The sequence below is a fragment of the Schistocerca piceifrons genome, chromosome 1 (assembly GCF_021461385.2).
Source record: "Schistocerca piceifrons isolate TAMUIC-IGC-003096 chromosome 1, iqSchPice1.1, whole genome shotgun sequence".
NCBI classification, from domain to species: domain Eukaryota; kingdom Metazoa; phylum Arthropoda; class Insecta; order Orthoptera; family Acrididae; genus Schistocerca; species Schistocerca piceifrons.
Window position 1 is genome coordinate 525074132 of NC_060138.1, and position 24126 is coordinate 525098257.

The 24126-nt window shown below is 39.0% G+C and overlaps 2 protein-coding genes and 1 non-coding gene across 4 annotated transcripts in view; 2 read left to right on the forward strand and 1 right to left on the reverse strand.

Moving 5' to 3' along the window:
* LOC124798292 (ubiquitin-conjugating enzyme E2 S) overlaps window positions 1-2942 on the reverse strand; it is a 71649-nt gene extending 68707 nt beyond the window's left edge. The window contains exon 1 of the mRNA XM_047261623.1: window positions 2790-2942. Within this exon, the coding sequence (XP_047117579.1) occupies window positions 2790-2810 (21 nt within the window). The 5' untranslated portion in view covers window positions 2811-2942. The remainder of the gene's footprint in view (window positions 1-2789) is intronic.
* A 153-nt stretch (window positions 2943-3095) lies between these two features.
* LOC124798300 (ADP-ribosylation factor-like protein 6-interacting protein 1) overlaps window positions 3096-24126 on the forward strand; it is a 47561-nt gene continuing 26530 nt past the window's right edge. Inside the window, exons 1-2 of one of the 2 annotated variants that reach the window (XM_047261636.1) lie at window positions 3096-3332; window positions 20627-20760. In XM_047261636.1, the coding sequence (XP_047117592.1) occupies window positions 3303-3332; window positions 20627-20760 (164 nt within the window). In that variant the 5' untranslated portion in view covers window positions 3096-3302. Of the gene's footprint in view, window positions 3333-3504; window positions 3604-20626; window positions 20761-24126 lie in introns of those variants that run through there. The other variant, XM_047261644.1, reaches the window with a different exon arrangement.
* On the forward strand, window positions 22333-22405 carry Trnat-agu. Its single transcript has one exon. It is a non-coding gene; the product is annotated as a tRNA-Thr (tRNA).

Sequence of the window (24126 nt, forward strand, 5' to 3'; positions counted from 1 at the left end):
AATCCCTGACCCCGCTGGGAATCGAACCCGGGACCCCGTGCGCCGGAAGCGAGAGTACACATCAAAACTGCTATCAGTGACAATGAGTAGCACCACAGGAGTGCAATTAAAACAAGCAGAAAGATCTACATGTTGAGCAAACTACATAGTGAAACAATACAACACTGTGACACCTCAATGAGGAACTTGAGACTTTAAACTCTGAAGAACAGAGTATGTAGAGGAACTACGGCTCAAGATTAAAAGAATACCTGACAATGCACTGAATGGTTATGTACAATATAGGAAAGTTCGTAATGTGAGAGAACCTGCATGGCATACAGTCACTGTAAAGAAACAGACTACTGTATAATCGGTGTAAAACAAAGCATAGGACTATAGACAGACACACTGAATGAAACCCCATTTGGCAGTCAAGAGGGCATGTGTGACGCTTTCAACAAGTACAGTAGCAGATTACTGTCAAATGATCTTCCACAAACTCCAAAGAAATTCTGGTAGTATAAAACGGCTGTTAGTGGCACCAAAGTTAGTGTGCAGCCACTCATGGATGTGACTGGAACTGAAGCTGCGAATAGCAAAGCAAAACCAGAAATGTTTAACTTTGTTTCAAATGTTCCTAGACAAAGGAAAACCCAGCAGTATTGTCCCAACTTAATTCTCATATGAGTGAAAAGATTATTGAAATGGGTATTAGTGTCAGTAGTGTTTAGAAAACAGCTGAAATCATTAGCATACAGCCCCAGGACCTGATGGAATCCATATCAGATTCTATACCCAATTCACAGCTGCACTACCACTCGGTTAACTATAATCTATCGTAGATCCTCAAACAAAAAACTGTATCCAATAGGTGGAAAAAAAAGCACAGGTCCCACCTGTCTGCAAGAAGGATAGCAGAAGTGATCCAACAAACTACCATCCATCTGAGCAGAATCTTGGAACATATTCTGAGCTCAAAAAGATAATGAGGTACCTCAGACAGAACTAACCTCCTTCATGCCGACCAGCATGGATTTCGAAAACACAGATCATCTGAAACCCAACATGCACTTTTTCTCACAAGACATCTTGAAAGCCATGTATCAAGGCAGTCAGATAGATCCAGTGTTTCTCAATTTCCTAACATATGCAACCTATGCTTATTATCAAAAGTACTATATCATACAGGGCATCAGACAAAATATGTGACTGGACTGAGGATCTCTCAGTAGTGAGAACGCAGCATATTACCTTGAGTGGACAGTCACTGTGAGTGCAGAAGTAGCCTAACTATGGATGTACCTCATGGAACCATGTCGGGTCCCTTGCAGTTTAAGCTGTATAGGCCTATTAACAATCTTGCAGACAATATTAGTACTAACCTCAGACTTTCTGCAGATGATGGAGTTATCTACGATGAAATACAGTCTGGACAAAGCTGTATAAATATTCAGTCAGAGCTAGATAAGATTTTAAAGTGGTGCATCGATTGGCAGCTTGCTTCAATGTTCAAATATAAGAAACTGCACACTACAAAAAGAAAAATTACAGTACTCTATGAATCTTTAAACTTGTATCAAATGGTTCAAATGGCTCTGAGCACTATGTGACTTAACTTCTGAGGTCATCAGTCGCCTAGAACTTAGAACTAATTAAACCTAACTAACCTAAGGACATCACACACATCCATGCCCAAGGCAGGATTCGAGCCTGCGACCGTATCGATCGCTCGGTTCCAGACTGTAGCGCCTAGAACTGCACGGCCACTCCAGCCGGCTAAACTTGTATCAATACTTGGGTGTAACAATAGGGATGTGAAGTGGGGTGATCACATAGGCTCAGGCACAGGTAAAGCTGGTACTAGACTTCATTTTGTTGGTCAGATACTAGGGAAATGCAATCAGTCTACCTGGTAGGGGATACTGAAAGTATACAGAGAAGGGTAGGATGAATGGTTATAAGTTTGTTTGACCTGTGGGGGGAGAGTCACTGAGATGTTGAAAGAACAGAACTTTCACTACTGAAGACAGATTGAAACTACCCTGGGAAAATCTACTAGCTAGTAAAGTTTTGAAGAACTGGCTTTAAGTCATGACTCTAGGACTATACTTCAACTCCTACATGTCACTCCCATAGGGCTCGTGAGGATAAGATTACATAACAAAGGCATTTCAACAATCGTTTTGTCCGCACTCCATATGTAAATGGAATGGGGGGGGGGGGGGGGGACCTAAAAATCAGTACTTCACAGTGGTTTGCAGGTTATAGTTGTGCATGGAACTGTGCTATCCTTAATGCCAAGTTCCTCCGTAGAGCACAGAAAGCATAAACGAGGATGAGCTGAAGACAATTGGTAACCCGCTTCTTCCACTATGCGTCTAGTTGTTCAATGTGCCACTTTGCTTTGTCTCCCTCGAGTATCCACAATAACATAAAGTATATGAATGTGCATAAAGCATAATGATAACAATTATAACACAAAATGACAGTTCAACTACTTCACTTAGTAATTGTGATGCAATTTAAGGGCTCAAAAGCAGCGTATAAGGGCACTTACAAACAGGACGCAAATTGCAATGACCTGCATTTATACAAATCGTAACCAACTAATCAGATGATTCCTTGCCCTGTTTCATCTCATAACAAGTTTAGAAATAGAGCTTACACACATCCGGAATAAGGAGAACTACTTCACAATCTTAGGTTCAGTTATAACAGACTGCATTACCCACCCAACAACTTGGTTATTACAATGTGTACTCCTCAAAATAGAATTTTAAAGTCATATTACATTGAATTAAACTTACTGAATTCATTGCGGACATCATTTGAAGACACACAATTGCTGTCCACACTTAACAACGAATAAAATGTTTTTGTTATCAACACACGAACACCAACAACAACCTTAACGTCAGAGCTTTCACGATACTGTTTGCGATACAGAAAACATTTCAAATTTTCGACCAATCACAAGCTATGAACTTTTTATCCCTTCCACAAAACAAGAGAAGTGCCATTCAAAGATTACTTGGAAGTTTAAATGTTTTCTGTATTTTTATAAGATCACTAACGTTTACACGATGTAGTTTCTGGCTGTTAGAGACAATACATTCAAATTGCTGAATGGAGGTACTGAATGATGTTAAGTTAAACGACACTTGAATACATCACTACATTTACCATGATTAATATCTTTGGCTGCAGAAGTATTTGTGACGGCTTAGAGTGTGTTCTGTGAGACAAATTTAAACGCAGAAAAAGTAAAGATTCATCTTACAGTTCCGAATTTTATGAAGCAGATATAAAACACACAGGAAATGGCCGATGCGACGTCACTGAGTGATCAGGTAAAAATGAAGTAGGTTGTACCTTCTGCTGATCAGTCGATTTTCGAATCGTGAAGTATCAGTTTATTGTAATTACGTGAACGTTATGGAGTAGTAATTTGCAGTGGTGAGAAAATGTTTTATTTTTTGCACAGAAGCTCCCCGAGTTTTTTTGTGTCCAAGATAGTACATTGTTCTTATTTGATAGTATGTAAGGGGATTAACCTTAACAAAATGCTGTGTATGGTTGTTTCTTTACCGCTCGATGAACTGGATGTATGTAATGAGTGACGTGAGTGTTATACCATATATTTAAATAGTGAACCGTTTCGTTTTCTCTTGAAATAGAGCTGGAGCGTCCTTTGCTACAGTTCCAAAAGAATTTTAAAAAATCACAAATTAATTTTATTTTTGATAGACTGAGATACTCTTTCTCGATTTTCCTCTGTTGTTTCCTGTTTTTCATTGAATCGACATAGGAAATTTATAAAACGAATTAGTACCATGTTAAACAGCATTAACACGGTACCTTAAAATGCAATATTTGACATAACACAAGTTGTCATTAACATTATGATACCTCCTCATACATCAACATCGATAGCAGAGAACCTTTGTCGTGCTTTCATTAGTGTAACTCATTGGTCAAGACTGTATCAATAATAAATGAAGGAAAAAAAAAAAAACTACCATGGATGAGAGTGTAAGTAAATACTGAAACATTGACCATAACATGTATAACTCTGACACGTCTGAGATTAAAGTTTGTTGACAATGTCACCGAATATTTTGCATAAATAAATTATGTTTAACTTAAGGTGTAGGTTCTACTCTTCCGCAGCATAGTCAGGATGGTTTGTAAAAGTAGAACTGTCCTCAACTGGTAAGTTGATTTAAATGCAGTCTTGGTTTACTATACATGTTACTTTGAGACATGGTATTCCTTTGCCTTCTTCAGATCTGTGAACTGACATACCTAGCCAATCATCGAAAATTGTGGGAGTGTGTGTGGGGGAGGGGGGGGGGCGGCGGCAGAAGAGAGACCTGTGCATTTTGGCACTCCCATGTGTACAAATCATTACCAGATGTCATAAATTTCCAAAAAATTGTTAGTTCCAACTGTGATGAGTGAGTAGCTGTTTACCTGGTGCAGTTCACATTTAGTTTAGAATGTGAATGTGCATTTAATGTAAAACACAAAGCATTTTAGTGTAGAGCATTTTTGATGGCTTTTCTCAAAAGCTGGCAGTGAAAGCGATTTTTTTCAAATAGTCATAAAATTTCTTGTTTGGAACAATAAATAAGTCTTTCATTTATAAATTGTCAATATTTTAAACATAATAAACTACTTGTATTGTACATTGTGTCCACAATAACATGGCTTGTTTAGTGGGAGTTACGGGGATCCGTGGCATTTGTAGAAGTTGAATAACCACAGATGGATATTGATTTGGGTAAAACTTTGAGGGGGGGGGGGGTATCCTCCCACTAACATCAAAGTGTTTTGTTGGTTGTGAACAGTCGTATCAAATTAAATAGGCTAGATAACATTCACGTACAGTGGCTGTGCAAAGCCTCAACCAATCTGTCATCTTCTAACATAAGCTGGACTGGGGCTGTACTACAGATCTGTGTGTCGCCACAACCCAGGTCAGCATTGCCACAGGTTCTGGACATCAGGAAATTTCAAATAAATCGGAAATATCAGGAGAATTTGAAGAAAAAAAGTAAAGGAAAAAAACTGGAAATTTTTTTTTATTTTTTTTAATGAAATGGTTGTTTGCTGGGGTGTCATGCATCATCATCACCACTGACTGGGTGCAGCTGAGTACATGCGCCGTACTACTTCATAATTACTGCTTGTGTCCTTTGTACTACTCTTCTCAGTGCTGCAACCACTTCTTGCCAGTAGCCTATGAGCTGCTACGAAGGCAGGGAGAGTGTGTGTGTGTGTGTGTGTGTGTGTGTGTGTGTGTGTGTGTGTGTGTCCAAGCAGACCGTTTCTGCACAAGCACATTCGGTTCCCACTAATGTGCAGGCCTTGCCCATTGGATCTAATCTCACCAATCTGCCCTTAGGTTAGGTCTGTTTGTGTGTGGTGTAATGCAGCGGATTTCCATGGTTTATCCATGGACCCAGGACTGTGGTGTTGCTCCTCAGCAAGCCAGAAGCCATGGCTGATGGATTTCAGGAATTGCGACTGTCTCATCATGAGGACATTGTACAGTGTGGCGTTTTATAGACATTTTAATTATTCTTATTTTTGTCACCAAACGTGTTAAGCCTTATTGAAATGAAATAACATCATCGACTTTAATGAAACACACATACCATTTTTCTTGCTTTCTCCGTCTACAATCAGTTCATTACAAAAGATGTTGATGTTGATAATACTTCAGATTTTCGCTCACATCAGAAAATACTGCCTGCTTGCAAGCTGCTTCTTCTTCTTTCTTCCCCTCGTTTGCACTATTGTTTCTTGTACTGTAGCTGCAAAAACAGATTGTCAACTTAGGTCTTATTTATCCTTGAGATCTCAAAATTTGTTAGGGACAAATGCTGAAACATGTCTGGAAATCAGGGAATTTCACTTGATGAAACTTGTGGCAACCCTGCTAGATATTCCCTTTGATTCGCAATCACTATTAAAATTTCAACATAGCGGAAAAGTGCTGTGTATATCAATAGCAAAAGCACCACTCCAGCCCAGAAGCATTCAGTTCATCAGTGCACCTGCTGATGGTAAGTAGTCACTCACTAAAATTTTGTGCCCATTGGACAGAATGCTGGCCATTAACTCGTGAACTATCTTGTCATGAAGCATGCAACTGAGAAGCTTAAGAATCGTGTATTATCTCAATTACCAGCTTGTGTGCAACACACTTTTTTTCCTCTATGACAAGTTACCCCAGAATATGATGCCATAAGACGTTACAGAAGGGAAAATAGGAAAATACAGCTTTTGACAGTTTCATCTCCGAAATAGGATTTATATCTAATGCAAAAGTTGGATGTTTCAGAATGTCTGTAATATATGACTGCCAGTTCATGTTATTCCAAGTACAAGCCCCTAATGATTTAGAACAGTCAATTTAAGTTTCTTATTTATCTCTATGTATTTCTGATGGTGTTCTAAGGCCTTGTGCAATACTGAATTGTGTGTATTGTTTTATCTTCGTTCAGTAACAGTCCAGTTGAAGATTACCAGTTATTAATTTTCAGGAAAATTTTATTTACATTTATCAAGTGTTAAAGTTTCTCCAGTAGGATTGACTATACTAGTTCTTGCATCATTTAAGAGAACTCTTTCAGCTTCTTGGGCATAAGATAGCAGAGTATGTGTATATAATCAGGATAAGAGTGGACTTAATATCAATGCTTGTGGTACACCTGTAGTTATTATTTCCCATTATATACATTTCCTGGGTTTCTTAAATGCAAGAGTCATCATCTTTTTAGTTAAATAAAATTAAATCAGTTACAGGAAATATTTCATAATACTAGCTTCCCTTGGAAAATACTGTGAACAGCACAGTTTTAGGAAAACCAAGAAAGCTCTTAAACCTACATGCACAGACAGAAGTTTTCAACCAGATTCCTGCATAGATGTCCAATGTCATAACACTATGCCACTATGGTTGCCATCTTATTTGCATATAGTAACAAATACACTATCTGAAATTCTGAAGGTAGCAGGGGTAAAATACAGAGAGAAAAGGGTTATCTAAGACATGTACATAAATCATGCTGCAGTTAAAAGAGCCGAAGAACTTGAGTGGGGAGCAGTATTTGAGAAGGGGGTGAGACAGGGTTGTAGCATCAACCAGTAAAGGAACCAAGGAGCAGTTTAGAAAGGAAATTAAAGTTCAAGGAGATGAAATAAAAAATTTGGAGTGATGACACTGTACTTCCGTCAGAGGCAGAAAAGGACTTAGAAGGATATTGAACTATATTGATAATTCCTCGAAAATGAAGTTGAGATAAAGATCAATGGAAATAGAACCAAGGTAATGTAATATAGTCAAATAAAATCAGGTGATACCGAGAGAATTAGATTGTGTGATGAGACCTCGAATGTTTTGAATTAATTTTGCTATTCGGGGAACAAAATAACTAACTGAAAATGGCAGAAGTAATAAGGATTAAACATGCTGACTTGCTAAAAACCATTGCTCTTGAGTGTAGCCATATACAGAAGTAAAATGTGGACAGTATGCATTAAAGATAAGAAATGAATAGAAGCTTTTGAAATGTAGTGCTGCACAAGAGCACTGAAGATCAGATGGGTAGATTGGATAACTAATGAAACAACTTAGTTTTAAGGGCTGTGATACATATGAGTTTTTTGCTCTTTTACAGCTCGTTACTCTCGGATAGTACGTGCAGAATTGTTTATACCAGGGGTGAATTTTCACAGATAGTAACTTAGTACTTTCTGTCTGAGCCTTGCGAGAGCAGATGTGTGAGGTGCTGATACAGAGTGGGTGATTGTATCTGAGAGAGCTGAGAGGTCACTCACTCTCACATTTTTCAGTTGTAGTTTTCTGCATGATGGAGTTTGCAGTGGGTGAGCATTGGGCTGCAACTGCACTTATAATACTTTCAGTGTCAAAAGAACGTAAACAACTGAGTTTGTGTTGAAAGAGAGCTTGCATTAGGTGGCATTATTATTCTGGAGCGTGCAAGAATCTCATTATAGAGCTTGTGATAAATGATCCACAACAATATCGAAAGTTTACAAGAATGACGGCTATGCAGAAGGAAGAAATACTACTTATAATTGGACCCAGAATTGCCAAGCAAGACACTATTGTGCTAAATCAATTAATATTAAAGACAGATTGCTTGTTATACTAATATTTCTAGGATCAGTTATATTCATCCTCTTCAATATTTGGTAAAATAATAATTATGATAAAATAACATTACACTAGCTTTCATTTTGATACCCATACATGTTCACAAGCCAAATAGGGTGGATATCTGAGAAATAAAGCATTTCCAGACTTATGTTTATGAGGGCTGGGTTTTTTCCTCCCAACCTCCGACCGCTTCGTAGAGAAGCTACACGAGCGGCAGAAAGTGCACATGGGCTGTAGGCTACTGCTCAGCTCTCACTTCACACACTCCGCCATTGCCGACTTCAAGGCATCAGTCTGTGTTGCACTATAGCCACGTAAACATGGCTGCCATCATTGTTGCTTCTGCCACCTCAAGGCATCAGTCTGCTTTGCACTATAGCCACGTAAACATGGATGCCATCATTGTTGCTTCGGCCAAGTGTGAATTACGAAGTGTAATTTGGTTTCTGCAAGCAGAAGGGAATAGTGCAGCTATTCATTGGAGAATGAACAAAGTGTACAGTGATAACTTCATGACTGGTGAGCGTGAATGGTGCCGAAAGTTTAAAGACAGCCGAAATGACATGCATGATGAAGGGGGCCAAGGACCAAGTCTGTCATTACAGCTGACCTTATTGAACAAGTGGACAGAATGGTTAGAGAAAATCGTAGGTTTACCATAACTGCTTTGTCTACAGAAATTATGGAAGTTTTAGGATCTGTCGTACACTATACTTAGGCTACAAAAAGCTTTGTGCCCGTTGGGTTCCAAAAATGTTGACGGATGCCCAAGAAAGTCACCAAATAGCATCAGCTTTGAATTTTCTTGATGGTTATCACAATGAAGGAAAGAACTTTTTGAAATCAATTGTTACTGGAGGTGAAACTTGGATCCAATATGACACACCGGAAACAAGATGACAAACGCGACAATGGATGCATCCAAATTCACCAAACAAACCAAAAAAATTCAAACAAACATTCTACAACAGAAAGGTTATGGCTACCATGTTTTGGGACCAAAAAGGTGTGTTGCTTGTATATTTTATGCAGCCCAGAACCACTATCAATGCAGCTGCTTATTGTGAAACTTTACGATATTTGTGGAGAGACATTCAAAACAAACGAAGAGGAACACTGACTTCAGGAATTGTGTTTATCCATGACAACGTTCGTCCACACACTGCTGGCAGAGCCCAACGGCTCCTTGAACAGTTGCAACGGGACATTCTCGATCATCTGCCGTACAGTCCAGACCTGGCACCCGGCGACTTCCACCTTTTCCCTGAACTGAAGACATGGCTAGGAGGGCAGCACTTTAAAATCAACAAAGATCTTCAAAACAACATCACTGCTCATTTGAAATTGTTGGTGGCAACATTTTTTGAAAAGGGTATTGTAAAGCTTGTCCATAGGTATGATAAATGTCTCATTTTTCTGGTGATTATGTTGAAAAGTAATCATAAGTACAAAACTTTTGGTAATAAAATAATTGTTTTCTATGAACTTTGCTTTTATTTATATCCTATATAACCCTTGTATTTGAACTTTACCTGTATTGACTTAAGGGTTCAATGTGCAATAAAATAATATAATTAGTAAATAGCATGTCATAAAAAGTTATAGATACAACTTTATTACTTTAAGTTAATGACAGTTTTTCGGATTCCAAAATAACTGTTTTGAAAGGTGATGTCAGTTGTTTATTCGTTAATTTATTTATGCTATCAAACTACTTCAGCTGATTTTTTTTTTAAATTGTGGATATCCTGGTAAATTTCTCTCTGGAGGTCTTAAAAACGGTAGCCATTCCGGACAGCAAACTTTACTTCTTATCTTGATTTCTGTAGTACAGTAAAGGTACATTCCATAACTCTGGGCTTTCCTTGTACAAACTGTTGGGTTGTGCATAAGTTCATAGCATTTATCCATAAGTTTAATAAACACAACAGGTGCACATAAGATGGCTCACATCAATAATACGTACACACACAATGTGTCAACACGGACGTAACTTCCAGATTCCACGACTTAGAAATCGCATGGTTTTCAGGTAAAGAACTCGTTGAGCCATGTTTGGGGCACATTTTCATCCGGGAAGAAAGTATCTTGATAGTTGTTCAGTAGAGACTGGAAAAGGTGAAAATCTGAGGGTGCAAGATCAAGTGAATATGGTGGGTGCAAAATGATTTCTGAACCCAACTCCTGCCTATTTTTTGTCAGTGTAGTAGAAAGTGGGTGGGCATTACTGTGAAGTAGCATCACTTCACACAGTCTTCCTGGTCATTGTTCTTCGATTTAGTCTACAAGCAATCTCGGTTGTTGGCAGTAAATGTAAGCAGTGATGGTTAGACCTTGAGGAAACAATTCGTAGTATCCTACACTGCCTCTGTTCCATCAGATGCACGGCATTCTCTTGTGGATGTGCAGAGGTCTTTGTACAGGGAGTTGCTGCTTTGTTTGGGCCCAACCACTTCTTTCTTTTCCTTATGTTAGCATAGACATCATTTCTCGTCACCAGTAATGATACAGGACAGGAATGGTCGGTGTTGTTCATGAGCCAATTGATGACGAGCAAGCAGAGATGCACATACAGCCACCTTTTTAAGACTTTGGCTTAGTGCATGCAGTACCCATACACTCTATTTTTGAACTTCCCAATGCATTCAAACGTCACACAATGGTGGAATGATCACAGTTCATCATATCTGCAAGCTACTGAATGCAATAACACGGATCATTGTGGATTAATATGTTTAAATGATATTCATCAAATGCCGAAGGTCCTGCTGAACGGGGAGTGTCACTAATGTCAAAACCATCTTCCTTCAAACGAGAAAACCATTTTCTTGCCATGCCCTGTCCAATGGCATTATCCTCGTACATGGTGCAAATGTTTCTGGCTGCCTCCGTTGCTGTCATCCCTCTCTTGAAATCGAACAGAAGAATAAGTCAGAAATGTTCTGATTTCTCCACTTGGCACTCCATTTTCTGCTGTCCACATCTTCACTCACTATCTCTAAATGACAAAATTACAATATGTAAACTCAACAGCAACATGAACAACACACAAAAAAAATTACAATCGAAAAATAAACCCATAGCAGCTTGAATACCAACATACAAATCAAAATCTCTACAAACTTACGCACCAACATATTAATTAAATGCACAACTTCATCCCAAGTCCACTTCCTGGCAGCTTTCATTGCTTCTTTTTGTGGACACATTAGTGGTATTCGCTTTGCAATGTATCCATCGTGGCAGTAGTATGAATTCCCTGACAATGACGGTACAGGAATATCCACGTGGTGCAATGGATAACGCACTAGTCTCTTGTCTTATTAATGTAGGACCAAACCTCTTTAGTGACCTTTTTTTATCAATTTTATGTGAGATATCTATGATGTTTTTATAAGTTCGCTGCTCCATTGCATTGTTTAAGTGTGATCTAACTGCTTGTGCTGTTCATGTAGGAGGTAAAATGGACAATTTCTTTCCTCAAAAACACGTTATGGCCACACATTATGGCTCAAAACACGTAGTTTTGTGAGTACTTTCATTTAATGTGTGTAATAATGTAGCAAAATATATTAACAAGGTGTGGTACTGTAAAAACTGTGAAATACAGCACAAATCTTGGACCCAATATGGCTGCTCAGCACTCACTGACTACCCTCAGCTCTCCCAAAAATGTTGGTACAGTTTTTCTTGCCTGATAGCTATGGCAAGCCGGTCTCGAGAGCTGGAGGTTGCCGTCTACATGAGGTCTAAACTAGCAGAGCATGACTATCTTAGATCTTGGCCCACACTCAAATGACACTGCTGGTGAGCTGACTCTCAGCACTGTTTACACAGCACATATTACTTGTAAAAGCTCTCTGTGAGTGAAGAGCTCTCATGTGTATACCTAGCTTAAGTAGGGACTGGTTGGTAGAACACTTCCTGTGGCATCAAGAAATAGTTAATTTTCTAGTGAAGGGAAGTTAGAAGGGTAAAAATTGGAGAGGAAGAGACCAAGGCTTGAATACATTTAGCAGGCTCAAGCGGATGTGGATTGTAATAGTTATGCAGAGATGATGAGACTTGCAACAGGATTGCCTAGCAAGGAGAACTGCATCAAACTAGTTTCTGACTAAAGGTGACAATTACGTATGTCAGTGGTTGTCAAACTGTGGCCTGCAGGTGGTTCTCAGCCATATTTTATAATAACATGCATCTAGCCACTAATAGCGGAATCCAGAAAGTCAACTAACGTTGTTGTTGTCGTTCTTGTTGTGGTCTTAAGTCCTGAGGATGGTTTGATGCAGCTCTCCATGCTACTCTATCCTGTGCAAGCTTCTTCATCTCCCAGTACTGCAGCCTACATCCTTCTGAATCTGCTTAGTGTATTCATTTCTTGATCTCCCTCTAAGATTTTTACCCTCCACGCTGCCCTCCAATACTAAATTGGTGATCCCTCGATGTTATCGGAACATGTCCTACCAACCGATCTCTTCTTCTAGTCAACTTGTGCCACAAGCTCCTCTTCTCCCCAATTCTATCCAATACCTCCTCATTAGTTATGTGATCTACCCATCTAATCTTCAGCATTCTTCTGTAGCACCACATTTCGAAAGCTTCTATTCTCTTCTTGTCTAAACTATTTCTTGTCCACGTTTCACTTCCATACATAGCTACACTCCATAGAAATACTTTCAGAAACAGCTTCCTGACATTTAAATCTATATTCGATGTTAACAAATTTTTCTTCTTCAGAAACACTTTCCTTGCCATTGCCATTCTTCATTTTATATCCTCTCGACTTCGACCATCATCAGTTATTTTGCTCCCCAAATAGCAGAACTTCTTTACTACTTTAAGTGTCTCATTTCCTAATCTAATTCCCTCAGCATCACCCGACTTAATTCAACTACATTCCATTATCTTCGTTTTGCTTTTGTTGATGTTCATCTTATACCCTCCTTTCAAGACACTGACCATTCCGTTCAGCTGCTCTTCCAAGTCCTTTGCTGTCTCTGACAGAATTACTATGTCATTGGCGAACCTCAAAGTTTTTATTTCTTCTCCATGGATTTTAATACCTATTCCGAACTTTTCTTTTGTTTCCTTTATTGCTTGCTCAATATATAGATTGAATAACATTGGGGAGAGGCTACAACCCTGTCTCACTCCCTTCCCAACCACTGCTTCCCTTTCATGTCCCTCGACTCTTGTAACTGACATCTGGTTTCTGTACAAATTGTAAATAGCCTTTTGCTCCCTGTATTTTACCCCTGCCACCTTCAGAATTTGAAAGAGAGTATTCCAGTTAACATTGTCAAAAGCTTTCTCTAAGTCTACAAATGCTAGAAACGTAGGTTTGCCTTTCCTTAATCTTTCTTCTAAGATAAGTCGGAGGGTCAGTGTTGCCTCATGTGTTCCAACATTTCTACGGAATCCAAACTGATCTTCCCCGAGGTCGGCTTCTACCAGTTTTTCCATTCGTCTGTAAAGAATTCATGCTAGTATTTTGTAGCTGTGACTTATTAAACTGATAGTTTGGTAATTTTCACATCTGTCAACACCTGCCTTCTTTGGGATTGGAATCGTTATAGTCTTCTTGAAGTCTGAGGGTATTTCCCTGTCTCATACATCTTGCTCACCAGATGGTAGAGTTTTGTCAGGACTGGCTCTCCCAAGGCCGTCAGTAGTTCTAATGGAATGTTGTCTACTCCCGGGGCCTTGTTTCGACTCAGGTCTTTCAGTGCTCTGTCAAACTCTTCACGCAGTATCTTATCTCCCATTTTGTCTTCATCTACATCCTCTTCCATTTCCATAATATTGTCCTCAAGTACATCGCCCTTGTATAAACCCTCTATATACTCCTTCCACCTTTCTGCTTTCCCTTCTTTGCTTAGAACTGGGTTTCCATCAAAGCTCTCTATATTCATACAAGTGGTTCTCTTTTCTCCAAAGGTCTCTTTAATTTTCCTGTAGGCAGTATTTATCTTACCCTAGTGAGATAAGCCTCTACATCCTTACATTTGTCCTCTAGCCATCCCTGCTTAGCCATTTTGCACTTCCTGTCGAAATCATTTTTGAGACGTTTGTATTCCTTTTTGCCTGCTTCATTTATTGCAATTTTATATTTTCTCCTTTCATCAATTAAATTCAATATTTCTTCTGTTACTCAAGGGATTCTACTAGCCCTCATCTTTTTACCTATTTGATCGTCTGCTGCCTTCACTATTTCATCCCTCAAAGTTACCCATTCTTCTTCTACTGTGTTTCTTTCCCCCATTCCTGTCAATTTTCCCTTATGCTCTCCCTGAAACTCTGTACAACCACTGGTTCTTTCAGTTTATCCAGGTCCCATCTCCTTAAATTCCCACCCTTTTGCAGTTTCTTCAGTTTTAATCTACAGTTCATAACAAATAGATTGTGGTCAGAGTCCACATCTGCCCCTGGAAATGTCTTACAATTTAAAACCTGGTTCCTAAATCTCTGTCTTACCATTATATGATCTATCTGATACTTGTTAGTATCTCCAGGGTTCTTCCATGTATACAACCTTCTTTCATGATTCTTGAACCAAGTGTTAGCTGTGATTAAGATATGCTCTGCGCAAAATTCTACCAGGCGGCTTCCCCTTTCATTTCTTAGCCCCAATCCATATTCACCTACTATGTTTCCTTCTCTCCCTTTTCCTCCTGTCGAATTCCAGTCACCCATGACTATTAACTTTTCGTCTCCCTTCACTGCCTGAATAATTCCTTTTATCTCATCATTCATTTCATCAATTTCTTTGTCATCTGCAGAGCTAGTTGGCATATAAACTTGTACTACTGTAGTAGGTGTGGGCTTTGTGTCTATCTTGGCCACAATAATGCGTTCACTATGCTATTTGTAGTAGCTTACCCGTACTCCTATTTTTTTTATTCATTATTAAACCTACTCTTGCATTACCCCTATTTGTATTTGTATTTATAACCCTGTATTCACCTGACCAAAAGTCTTGTTCCTCCTGCCACCGAACTTCACTAATTCCCACTATATCTAACTTTAACCTATCCATTTCCCTTTTTAAATTTTCTAACCTACCTGCCCGATTAAGGGATCTGACATTCCATGCTCCGATCCGTAGAACGCCAGTATTCTTTCTCGTGATAACGATGTCCTCTTGAGTAGTCACCGCCCGGAGATCCGATTGGGTGACTATTTTACCTCCGGAATATTTTACCCAAGAGGACACCATCATCATTTAACCATGCAGTAAAGCTGCATGTCCTCGGGAAAAGTTACGGCTGTAGTTTCCCCTTGCTTTCAGCCATTCGCAGTACCAGAACAGCAAGGCCATTTTGGTTAGTGTTACAAGGCCAGATCAGTCAATCATCCAGACTGTTGCCCCTTCAACTACTGAAAAGGCTGCTGCCCCTCTTCAGGAACCACACGTTTGTCTTGGCTCTCCGTTGTGGTTGCACCTACGGTACGGCTATCTGTATCGTTGAGGCACGCAAGCCTCCCCACCAGTGGCAAGGTCCATGGTTCATTAAGAGCTTCTTAGGAGAGGAGTTCTCCTCTTAATAACAAGCAAACAAAATGGAGGCAGTAATATTTTAAAATGTGCTTCATTTTAACTGACATTGATGAATGCAGCCGTGAGCTGAGTAAAGTTGGCCACTTATTTCAGTGGCAGAGGGCTAAGTTGCATGGCCATTGCGGCATTAGAAGACATGAAAAGGGGAATGTTTTATTGTGATCTCCCAGTAATGACAACTCCTGTGTGTGTGACTCCTACCGATCAGTTGCTGTGGTATAAATTTTGACACAGAAGTAACGTGGATTCATAAGTGTGGATTGCAGAGGTGGTCATCTTCAAATATGGCACTTACTTCAATCAAGAAACATTACATTACTTAAGGCTATTATAATACAATGCAGTGAGTAGAAGAAAACTGACATTTAAATCATTCATCAAACTTTTGTGTTGTGTCTTACATGGTCCAATCACTTTAATGAGAGCACCACCTATCTTAGATGTCAACATGTAATAACTACTCACAGATGGCAGATGACACCACTGGCAATGGATGATATATAAAGTATTGTTTGGAGAGTAGGAGAGAGGGAGGGGATGGGATAGTGCAGTCATTGTAATGTGAAAATTGAGTGATTTATCTGATGTCCAAAAGAATGTAATGATTGGCTTTCGAGCCTAGGTGGAAGCAGGAGGTGCCTGGTTCACGCAGCTGTGCTGACTGCTGTTCATCAGCAACAACTTGCATGCCAACCACAACTGGACATCCACTGAATGGCAACAGGTGGTTTTTTCAGATGAATCACATTTTATGTTCCATTAGGCAGACGGCCATTGGTGTGTATGTATGTATGTATGTATGGCTGTGCAACCTGTGCAGAAAGGTCCAGCCCTTAGTAGGGAGCATTATGATCTAGGAAACGTATTCATAGCATTCCCTGGGTGATCTTGTCATTCTGAAAGGCACAGTGGAATAACACAAGTGTGCATCTATCCTTTGGGACCATGTCCACCACTTTATGCAGTTTGTTTATCCTCAACACAATGGCATCTACCAGCAGGCCAGTGCAACATGTCACACAAATCGCAGTGTATGTGTGTGGTTCAGCAGGCCATTGTGGCTGAGCGGTTCTAGGCGCGTCAGTCCGGAACCACTCTGCTGCTACGGTCGCAAGTTCGAATCCTGCCTTGGGCATGGATGTGTGTGGTGTCCTTAGGTTAGTTAAGTTTAAGTAGTTCTAAGTTTAGGGGACTGAGGGCCTCAGATGTTAAGTCACATAGTGCTCAGAGCCATTTGAACCATTTTGTGTGGTTCAAAGAGCACCAGGATGAGTTTAGCATACTTTCCTGGCTGTCATAGCCCCCCGGATTTAAACCCAGTCAAGCATCTGTGGTACCACCTTGGTTAGACAGTGGATCCTCAGCTAAGAAACCTTGTGAAGCTGCCACAGCATTGCTATCAACATGGTTCCACATCCCTGTCAGTACCTTGTGGAACCTCATTGACACACTTCCTGGATGTCTCACAGCAGTACGTGGTGCAAAAAAATGGTTATTCAGGCTTGTGTCAGGTGGTCACATTAATGTGACTGGGCACTGTATTAATAGTGCATTAAAGGTTCAAATACTGTTATTAAAGTAATTCGCACACATTGTAAAATCAACATCACTTCACCAGGCAACTATAGTGCCACCATTGTTAAATCGTTGAGGTTGGTGTAGTTGCAGTAACGAACGACAGCGGTCGAGTTTAAGCTTGTTCTGCACATCTATGTCACACATTCTCCGACAACCAGTGAGCAATCAGTAGTGTTATCAGTGCTCTGCTTTGAATGTCACAGCTAACATGAGCATTAAACGTGATTATAGCAAGTTATTTCGTGAAATTTTATTCCGTTTGTTCCAAGTTGTCACAGCTGATGGTGGTGGTAAGAGAGAAATTATGCACAAGCAAGTGATAGACATAGTTTGCAGTATTCATATTTTGTTAAAGTGTAGAGCATGGACATATGGTTACCACAACCCTCACTTGGAACCGGCAACAATGCAATCCCCGTCACTGTCTCGATTTGTGCAAACTGCCATCATTCGTGGATTGGATTGTAGTTATCTGAAACAGACCACAGTCAACACAAAGTGTTCTGAATGGTTGCAACATGTAACAATCAGTAGTTGGGGGCCAACAGCCAACTTATCTCGCCCTTATGTAGATAGTCTGTTGGGGCTCACAGCTCACTGTGTGTAAGTCACCAGTTAATTATAAGATCAGTGCATTTGGGGCCCGAGATGCCACTCTACAATGTTTTATGAACACTGAGGTACATTATAGTTATATCTAAAGATTGCAAATAACTTATCTTAAACAAACTGCATACACTCTTAAATAAGTTTCTTTGTAATTTCTGTTAATTCCACTTTCAACAGAAATACACACATGATCTCCCCACCCTCAATACTCCTTCATTAGTGAAACTTCACTGTTATTCATTTTCAGACATATGTGTGGTGTTGTTGATTGTACTGTTATTACTGGAACAGAAAAAGAAAGAAGCATTATTATTTACGCATACCTTACATGGCAAAGACAGCATATCCACTATCAGTGTATAATGTTCTTGGCAAATATGATACTTGATCAATATTACTATGACACAATATACTCACATACCAATTTTAAATATTTTAAATTCTGGGACACTAGTTGTGTTTGTTATAGTTATTTTTGTTTGTACATCTTCACGATTGGCAACAAGTGGGGTGGCACAGTAGTAAGACAAAGGACTTGCTTTTGGTGGGACGACAGTTTAAAGATTTAGGTTTTCCACAATTTGCTTAAATCACCCAAGACAAATGCCATTATGATTTCTTTGAAAAATGCAGCGCATCTTCTTTCTGGCTCTGTGTGTATTGAGCATGTCGACCGAACTTTGAACTGTAATCTGCCTTCAGTGCTCTTTGTGTATCTAGTATTTTGCACTCTGTGCTTTCATGGAAAAGTTAGCATTAATCACCATATGAGCAAAACATCCGTTCTTTTTGTGTACAGGAGTTGTTCACAAAAGAGGATTGTCTTGTATTATGTTCTTTCTCATATTTAATTACTCCCAGTTACCAACTCAGTTGACCACCTTTGCCCAGCCCTCTACTATCCTGTATCCCAGATGGGGCTTTACTGTATATCTTTTGATGACACAATATGTATCAAATGAAATGTGCAAGCTATGATTATGACTTGACTTAGTGAATTATCAATCATGTTTCTCATAACTTTCTTAACTCTATAGCTACTCTCCTGCATGTTCTGCTAAACTAGTTCACTTACAAAGGAGGGTTTGAGTGGTGTTGGCTTAGCCATTGGTTGAGATTGGTTCTTGAGTGAAACTTTTACTCTCCAGAGGAGGATTTGCTATGAAGCTTTGAGTCATGGCCGTATGTTCAGTTTTAATCTGTCTGGAAGGTTTATTTCACTCACATCCATTGCAAAGAGAAAGTATTTTCCTGGAATAAATCCCTGAGCTGAGACAGTGATTTTTCACTGTATTCCCAGATGTACTAGAATGGTTCCAAGAGAAGATTACTAGTAGTAGCATTGGGCTTGGTGTTGTTGCTTTGTGTATCAACCACAACTAATCACATTATGGGTCATATGAATAAAAGATAGAATATACTTTATACTCAAAACTTTTAAGAACATTCCTCAGGTTTGCAAGAATAAAGTGAAATGAAGAATATACTTCACCTGAGAATGTTTCTCAGTTTGAATAAAAGAGTGCGGGAAGTTGCTCAAAGCATAGAACGTTCTCTGATTTCATACGAATAAAACTAGAGGAGCTTCCCACATGTGCAGAACATTCTCCATTTTTTGAAGTGAGCTCTGTAGCGTACTTAAAGCTGATGAATAAGTTCATTTGAGGTTGTTTTACCAACTTTTTTGTAGTAATGGCAGACTAAATGTTGCTTGGAAGTCAAAAATTATATATATGTAGCCCAAAGAGATATTGAAGAGAGGAACTGTAGAAGTTTATATGGGTTTAACAGTAAAAACATTATTTACCTGATTAACTTTCTCCCGAAAATCTTGAAAGAAGAGGGGCGACCTTTCAAACGAAGTGAAAATTAAATAATTTTGGCGCTATTCAGCAGACCAAAGTTTTCAGACTGAAGTACTCTGAGACTTGGGTATAAACCAAACAACTGTGTCAATGGAATTTCCAGATGTTCATCACCATGCCTCCTCACAGCAGGAATCTTACATTTTGCTGTGTTAGAAATAAGTAGGCGAATCAGAAAAATTAATAACTGGTTATTACAAACCTAGCACTCTGTTTGTAGCAACGAACTGCACGGGTGACTACTTACTTGACATGCAAGCAGACCATTATACATCATATGTAACCAAAATTTCTCGTGTTAGAAAGCTCTGACAGAGTTTCAGTTTGGAGTAGATGGAAATGTGTTTGTAATCTTAAGAGTTCGTTCACATAATGTGTTCACTTAACTTGGATAATGAAAAAGTTTCCCACATGTCGAAAATTCGGTAACCTCAAAAGGAGATGCATTTCCACAAATTGTCCATAATTGTCTTAATAATTTGTTGCCACACATAAAAGTAAAACTGCAATGTAGTGCAACTCTTTCAGAACACACTGATGCCAGTTCGATATTTGTAGACTGAATAGTATGCCTGTTTACGTGAGTTGAATGAAATGTAACATTATGCATACATTATGTGCCAGATACGGCAGAAAACACACACTAAGAATATTCTCAAGGAGGAGGAGAGGTAGTGAGAAGGAACTCCCTCGTCAGAGAATTTACTCCGAATGTTTCATTCATACGAAATTGAGAACTTTTTCTGAGAATCTTATTTTGCTCTGAGAATCTTCTCCAGAGTTAATAACTTGCTCATTCCAGTGCCTAGTAAAGTTCCACAATGAAAGAATGATTTTTTACAGGAGAAGCGTGTCAAGAAGATAAAGAGAGATCTTGAAGGATGGCGAGAAGTTCTGATACCCCTTAATTCTGTTCTCCTGTGGGAGAAGAACTGGTATCCTGGCATGTTATTTGGCGTTACAACAACACTATTTTTGTAAGTAACCTGTGAATATTAACATTACTTTTGCATGTACAGTACTACTATAAGTAAAGTGGTGTTTGATTTACATTGTTTTGAAATCTAGTTGGCAGTACTCAGTGACGAAGTTCTTCCACTATATGCTCTCATAGTTTTTTTAGTATCTTTCTGCAGTGCTAAAAATGACATCAGCCACAGTGAATAAAGTCCTTTAGGAAAATTAGGTGCAACATCTAAAACAAAAACAAAATTTTTAACAAGATGTCATTTTCCATTGTGTTGCTAGTTTTCGAAAAGTCTTAAAAAATTACGTTATTATTTCAGTTTGAGAATGTCTAATTTTGAAACTAGTTTGTGGTATTTTTGTACCTTACAATGAGAATATTTATTCACCTGTTAATTTAGTGATTGACTTGGCGTCTGATTTGACATTGTAACAAGAAGCAAACTCATCATGCTCAGAACAAGTTAGTTACCATCACGAACAACACAGTTGTTTTGAAACTGGTAGGAGTATGTTAAAATGATGACTTTAAGGGGCTCTCTGGTTTAAGACACCATGATGGTACATCGTATGTCATTGTTTTGTATGTGATCACTATTTCTCTATACAGCCAATGTCAGAAGTGGCATGAGGCTGGGGCCATGAACAGACAGTGCTATTGTCTGTGTAGAAGTTGCAGCTTCAGGAGACTAGCAAAATGCAGGAAGACCTGTTGTGGATTCAAGATAGGTGCAGGGACAGGCAGTTGACTGTAAGCATAAGTAAATTTAACAGATTGCACTATTGGCAGTGAACCACTGGAAACAATAGCGAGCGACCTTAAGTGAAAGGACCACATAAAATTAATTGTAAGAAAATTCCTTGAAAGAATCTTGAGAAAATGTAATTAATCCCTAAAAGAACTGGCCTACAAAACTTAAAAGATCAAGTCGTGAGTAGTACTCGTCAGTCTGAGCCCTTACAGATTTTATTGGTAGTAGATATAGAGAATGAAGAGCAGTGAGTTTCCTCACGGGATTGTTTTGTAAGTGTGGGAGCATTACGTAAATGCTCAACTAACTCTAGTGTCAGACTCTACAAGAGAGCATTGTGTATTTTGTGTGCTATTAAAATTTCAAGAGTAATGCAGTGTTTTCCAAGGAGATTCAGGAAACATATTATTTCCTCCCATGTATGTCTTGCTAAATGGCCAAGGAGAGAAAATCAGATCAGTTGGGACTGCTGAAGCTTGTCAACATTCATTCTTCCTATGCACCATTCCAGAAAGGGGCAACGAAGGGCAGAGGAAATGGTGGTAGTACCAGAAGTACACTCCACCATACTTAGTAAGATGGCTTGCATAGTATTGATGTAGATGTAAATGAATTCTTATACATCTTATAATTAAAGTTTTTCCTGAGACATTTAAATCTCATGTTTATCTGTGATAATGATGGAAGCAGAAGAAAGGAATTAAAATCAGTGCCACATCCAGGACTCGAACCCAGGTCTTCTTCCTTACTAGGCAGAAATGCTAACCACTGAAGTTTGTATTGGGGAGTGCAATCGACTTAGGTAGTCCGTGCAGCAATGTTGACCATAGTGCTGCAGTGGTGTAATGGTTAGCATTTCTGCCTAGTAAGCAAAATGATCTGGGTTCGAGTCCCTGCTGTGGCACAAATTTTAATTCCTTTCTTCTGCTTCCATCATTATCACAGATGAAGACGAGACTTAAATGTCTCAGGGAAAACTTTAATTATAATATCACCTATGGTACAGGACTTCCCCATTACATCCAATGCTGGGGTGCTATTCCAATGCCAAGGAGCCCTGGAAATAGTGACAATGTAGGGGAAAAATAAGCTGAAGATAGGAACTGAAGTTTGTATTGGGGAGGGCACTCAACTTGGGTCGTTCGTGCGGCAATGTTGACCATAGTGCTGCGGTGGTGTAATGGTTAGCATTTCTGCCTAGTAAGCAAGAAGACCCAGGTTTGAGTTCTGGCCATGGCACAAATTTTAATTTCTTCTTCTGCTTCCATCATTATTGCAGTAAATGAATTAAGTCTGTGTGACTTGTGCAGTATAAATACATAATGGCTGAATAATATTTTTAGTTTCTACCCTCAAATGCACCACTGGAAATTTTGTAAGCTGGTTCTTGTGAGATGAAATGTATGGGATCTCCCTGCAAATATTTGCCATGTAAGATTTTCTCTTCAGCTGTTAAATAAGTCTTTGACTATTTACATGATCATTCTTTATATGCAGTCAGTGTCATTTGCTTAACGCGAAACTGAGCCTGTGTTGTTTCATCTGATACCTCTAAACATTGTTACTCCCAAATATTTGCATATTGTGACTAACTGTAGTTGTCTCACTACTTTATGGTCAAAGCACTCCAAGCTTTTATGTTTCATTAAGCGCAAAACTTTTCATTTCTCTGCTTTATGAGCTCGTTGCCAGTCTTAGCAACAGGCTGATATTTTGAAGTGATTTTAGTGGAGACATTACTGCATTTTTTCACTGGGTAGAATTTCTCCATGAATAACTGCCTGATCTGTGAATAGTCTGAGATTACCGCTAATAAACTGTGCTTAGTGTGTATCATGAATTATAATGGTGTTCCGTTGGACTCCTGTAGGGTGCACCAGATATTACTTCAGTGTGTGTAAATGATTCTCCATCCAGGATAAATTTCAGCATCCTGCCTATCAGGAAATGGTTGTCCAGTTGTAAGCATAGTAAGATGTTCCATAGCAACATATAGGATTTTTTTTCTTGAGAAAATGTCAATATTTTACTTGAATTATTTTTTTTAAAAAATAGTGGAAACATGTCCATAGCATTCAGAATATTGTGTGTGAAGAGAATAAGTCAAGCATCGCTTGGCTGATGTTTTTGGAATCAGTGCTTATTTTTGTGAAGAAGGCTATTTTCTTCCAGGCAGGTTATAATGTTTTAACTTAGAATAAGTTATAAGATTCTACCATAAATAGGTTGAGTGATACAGCATGGCAGTGAATGTAAAAAGGCTGGTACTGGGCAGTCACTTAAATTTGTTCAATGTTTGGACGACATAGATGGCTTCCAGATGTATCTGTGTATAGATGAAGAAACCTGTATGCAACACCTAGAAAAAGTGCAGTCTTTTGATGGAAACCACATACAAAAGACTGAAAAGCTATAACTGTACATAAAGAATTTGGTTCTGCATTCCGATTTTTAGCTATGAGAGTCGTCCAATAATTAAAGAAAGAAATTGGTCTGGGGAAAACTGTTAGTAGGGCAAGTTTGGTACTTTTATGGCTTAAAGTTGGAATCACTGGGACAAACCCTGATCAGCTGATGTATAAACATTGTTTTGCTTATAACCTCAAAAATACATTTCAAGATGGT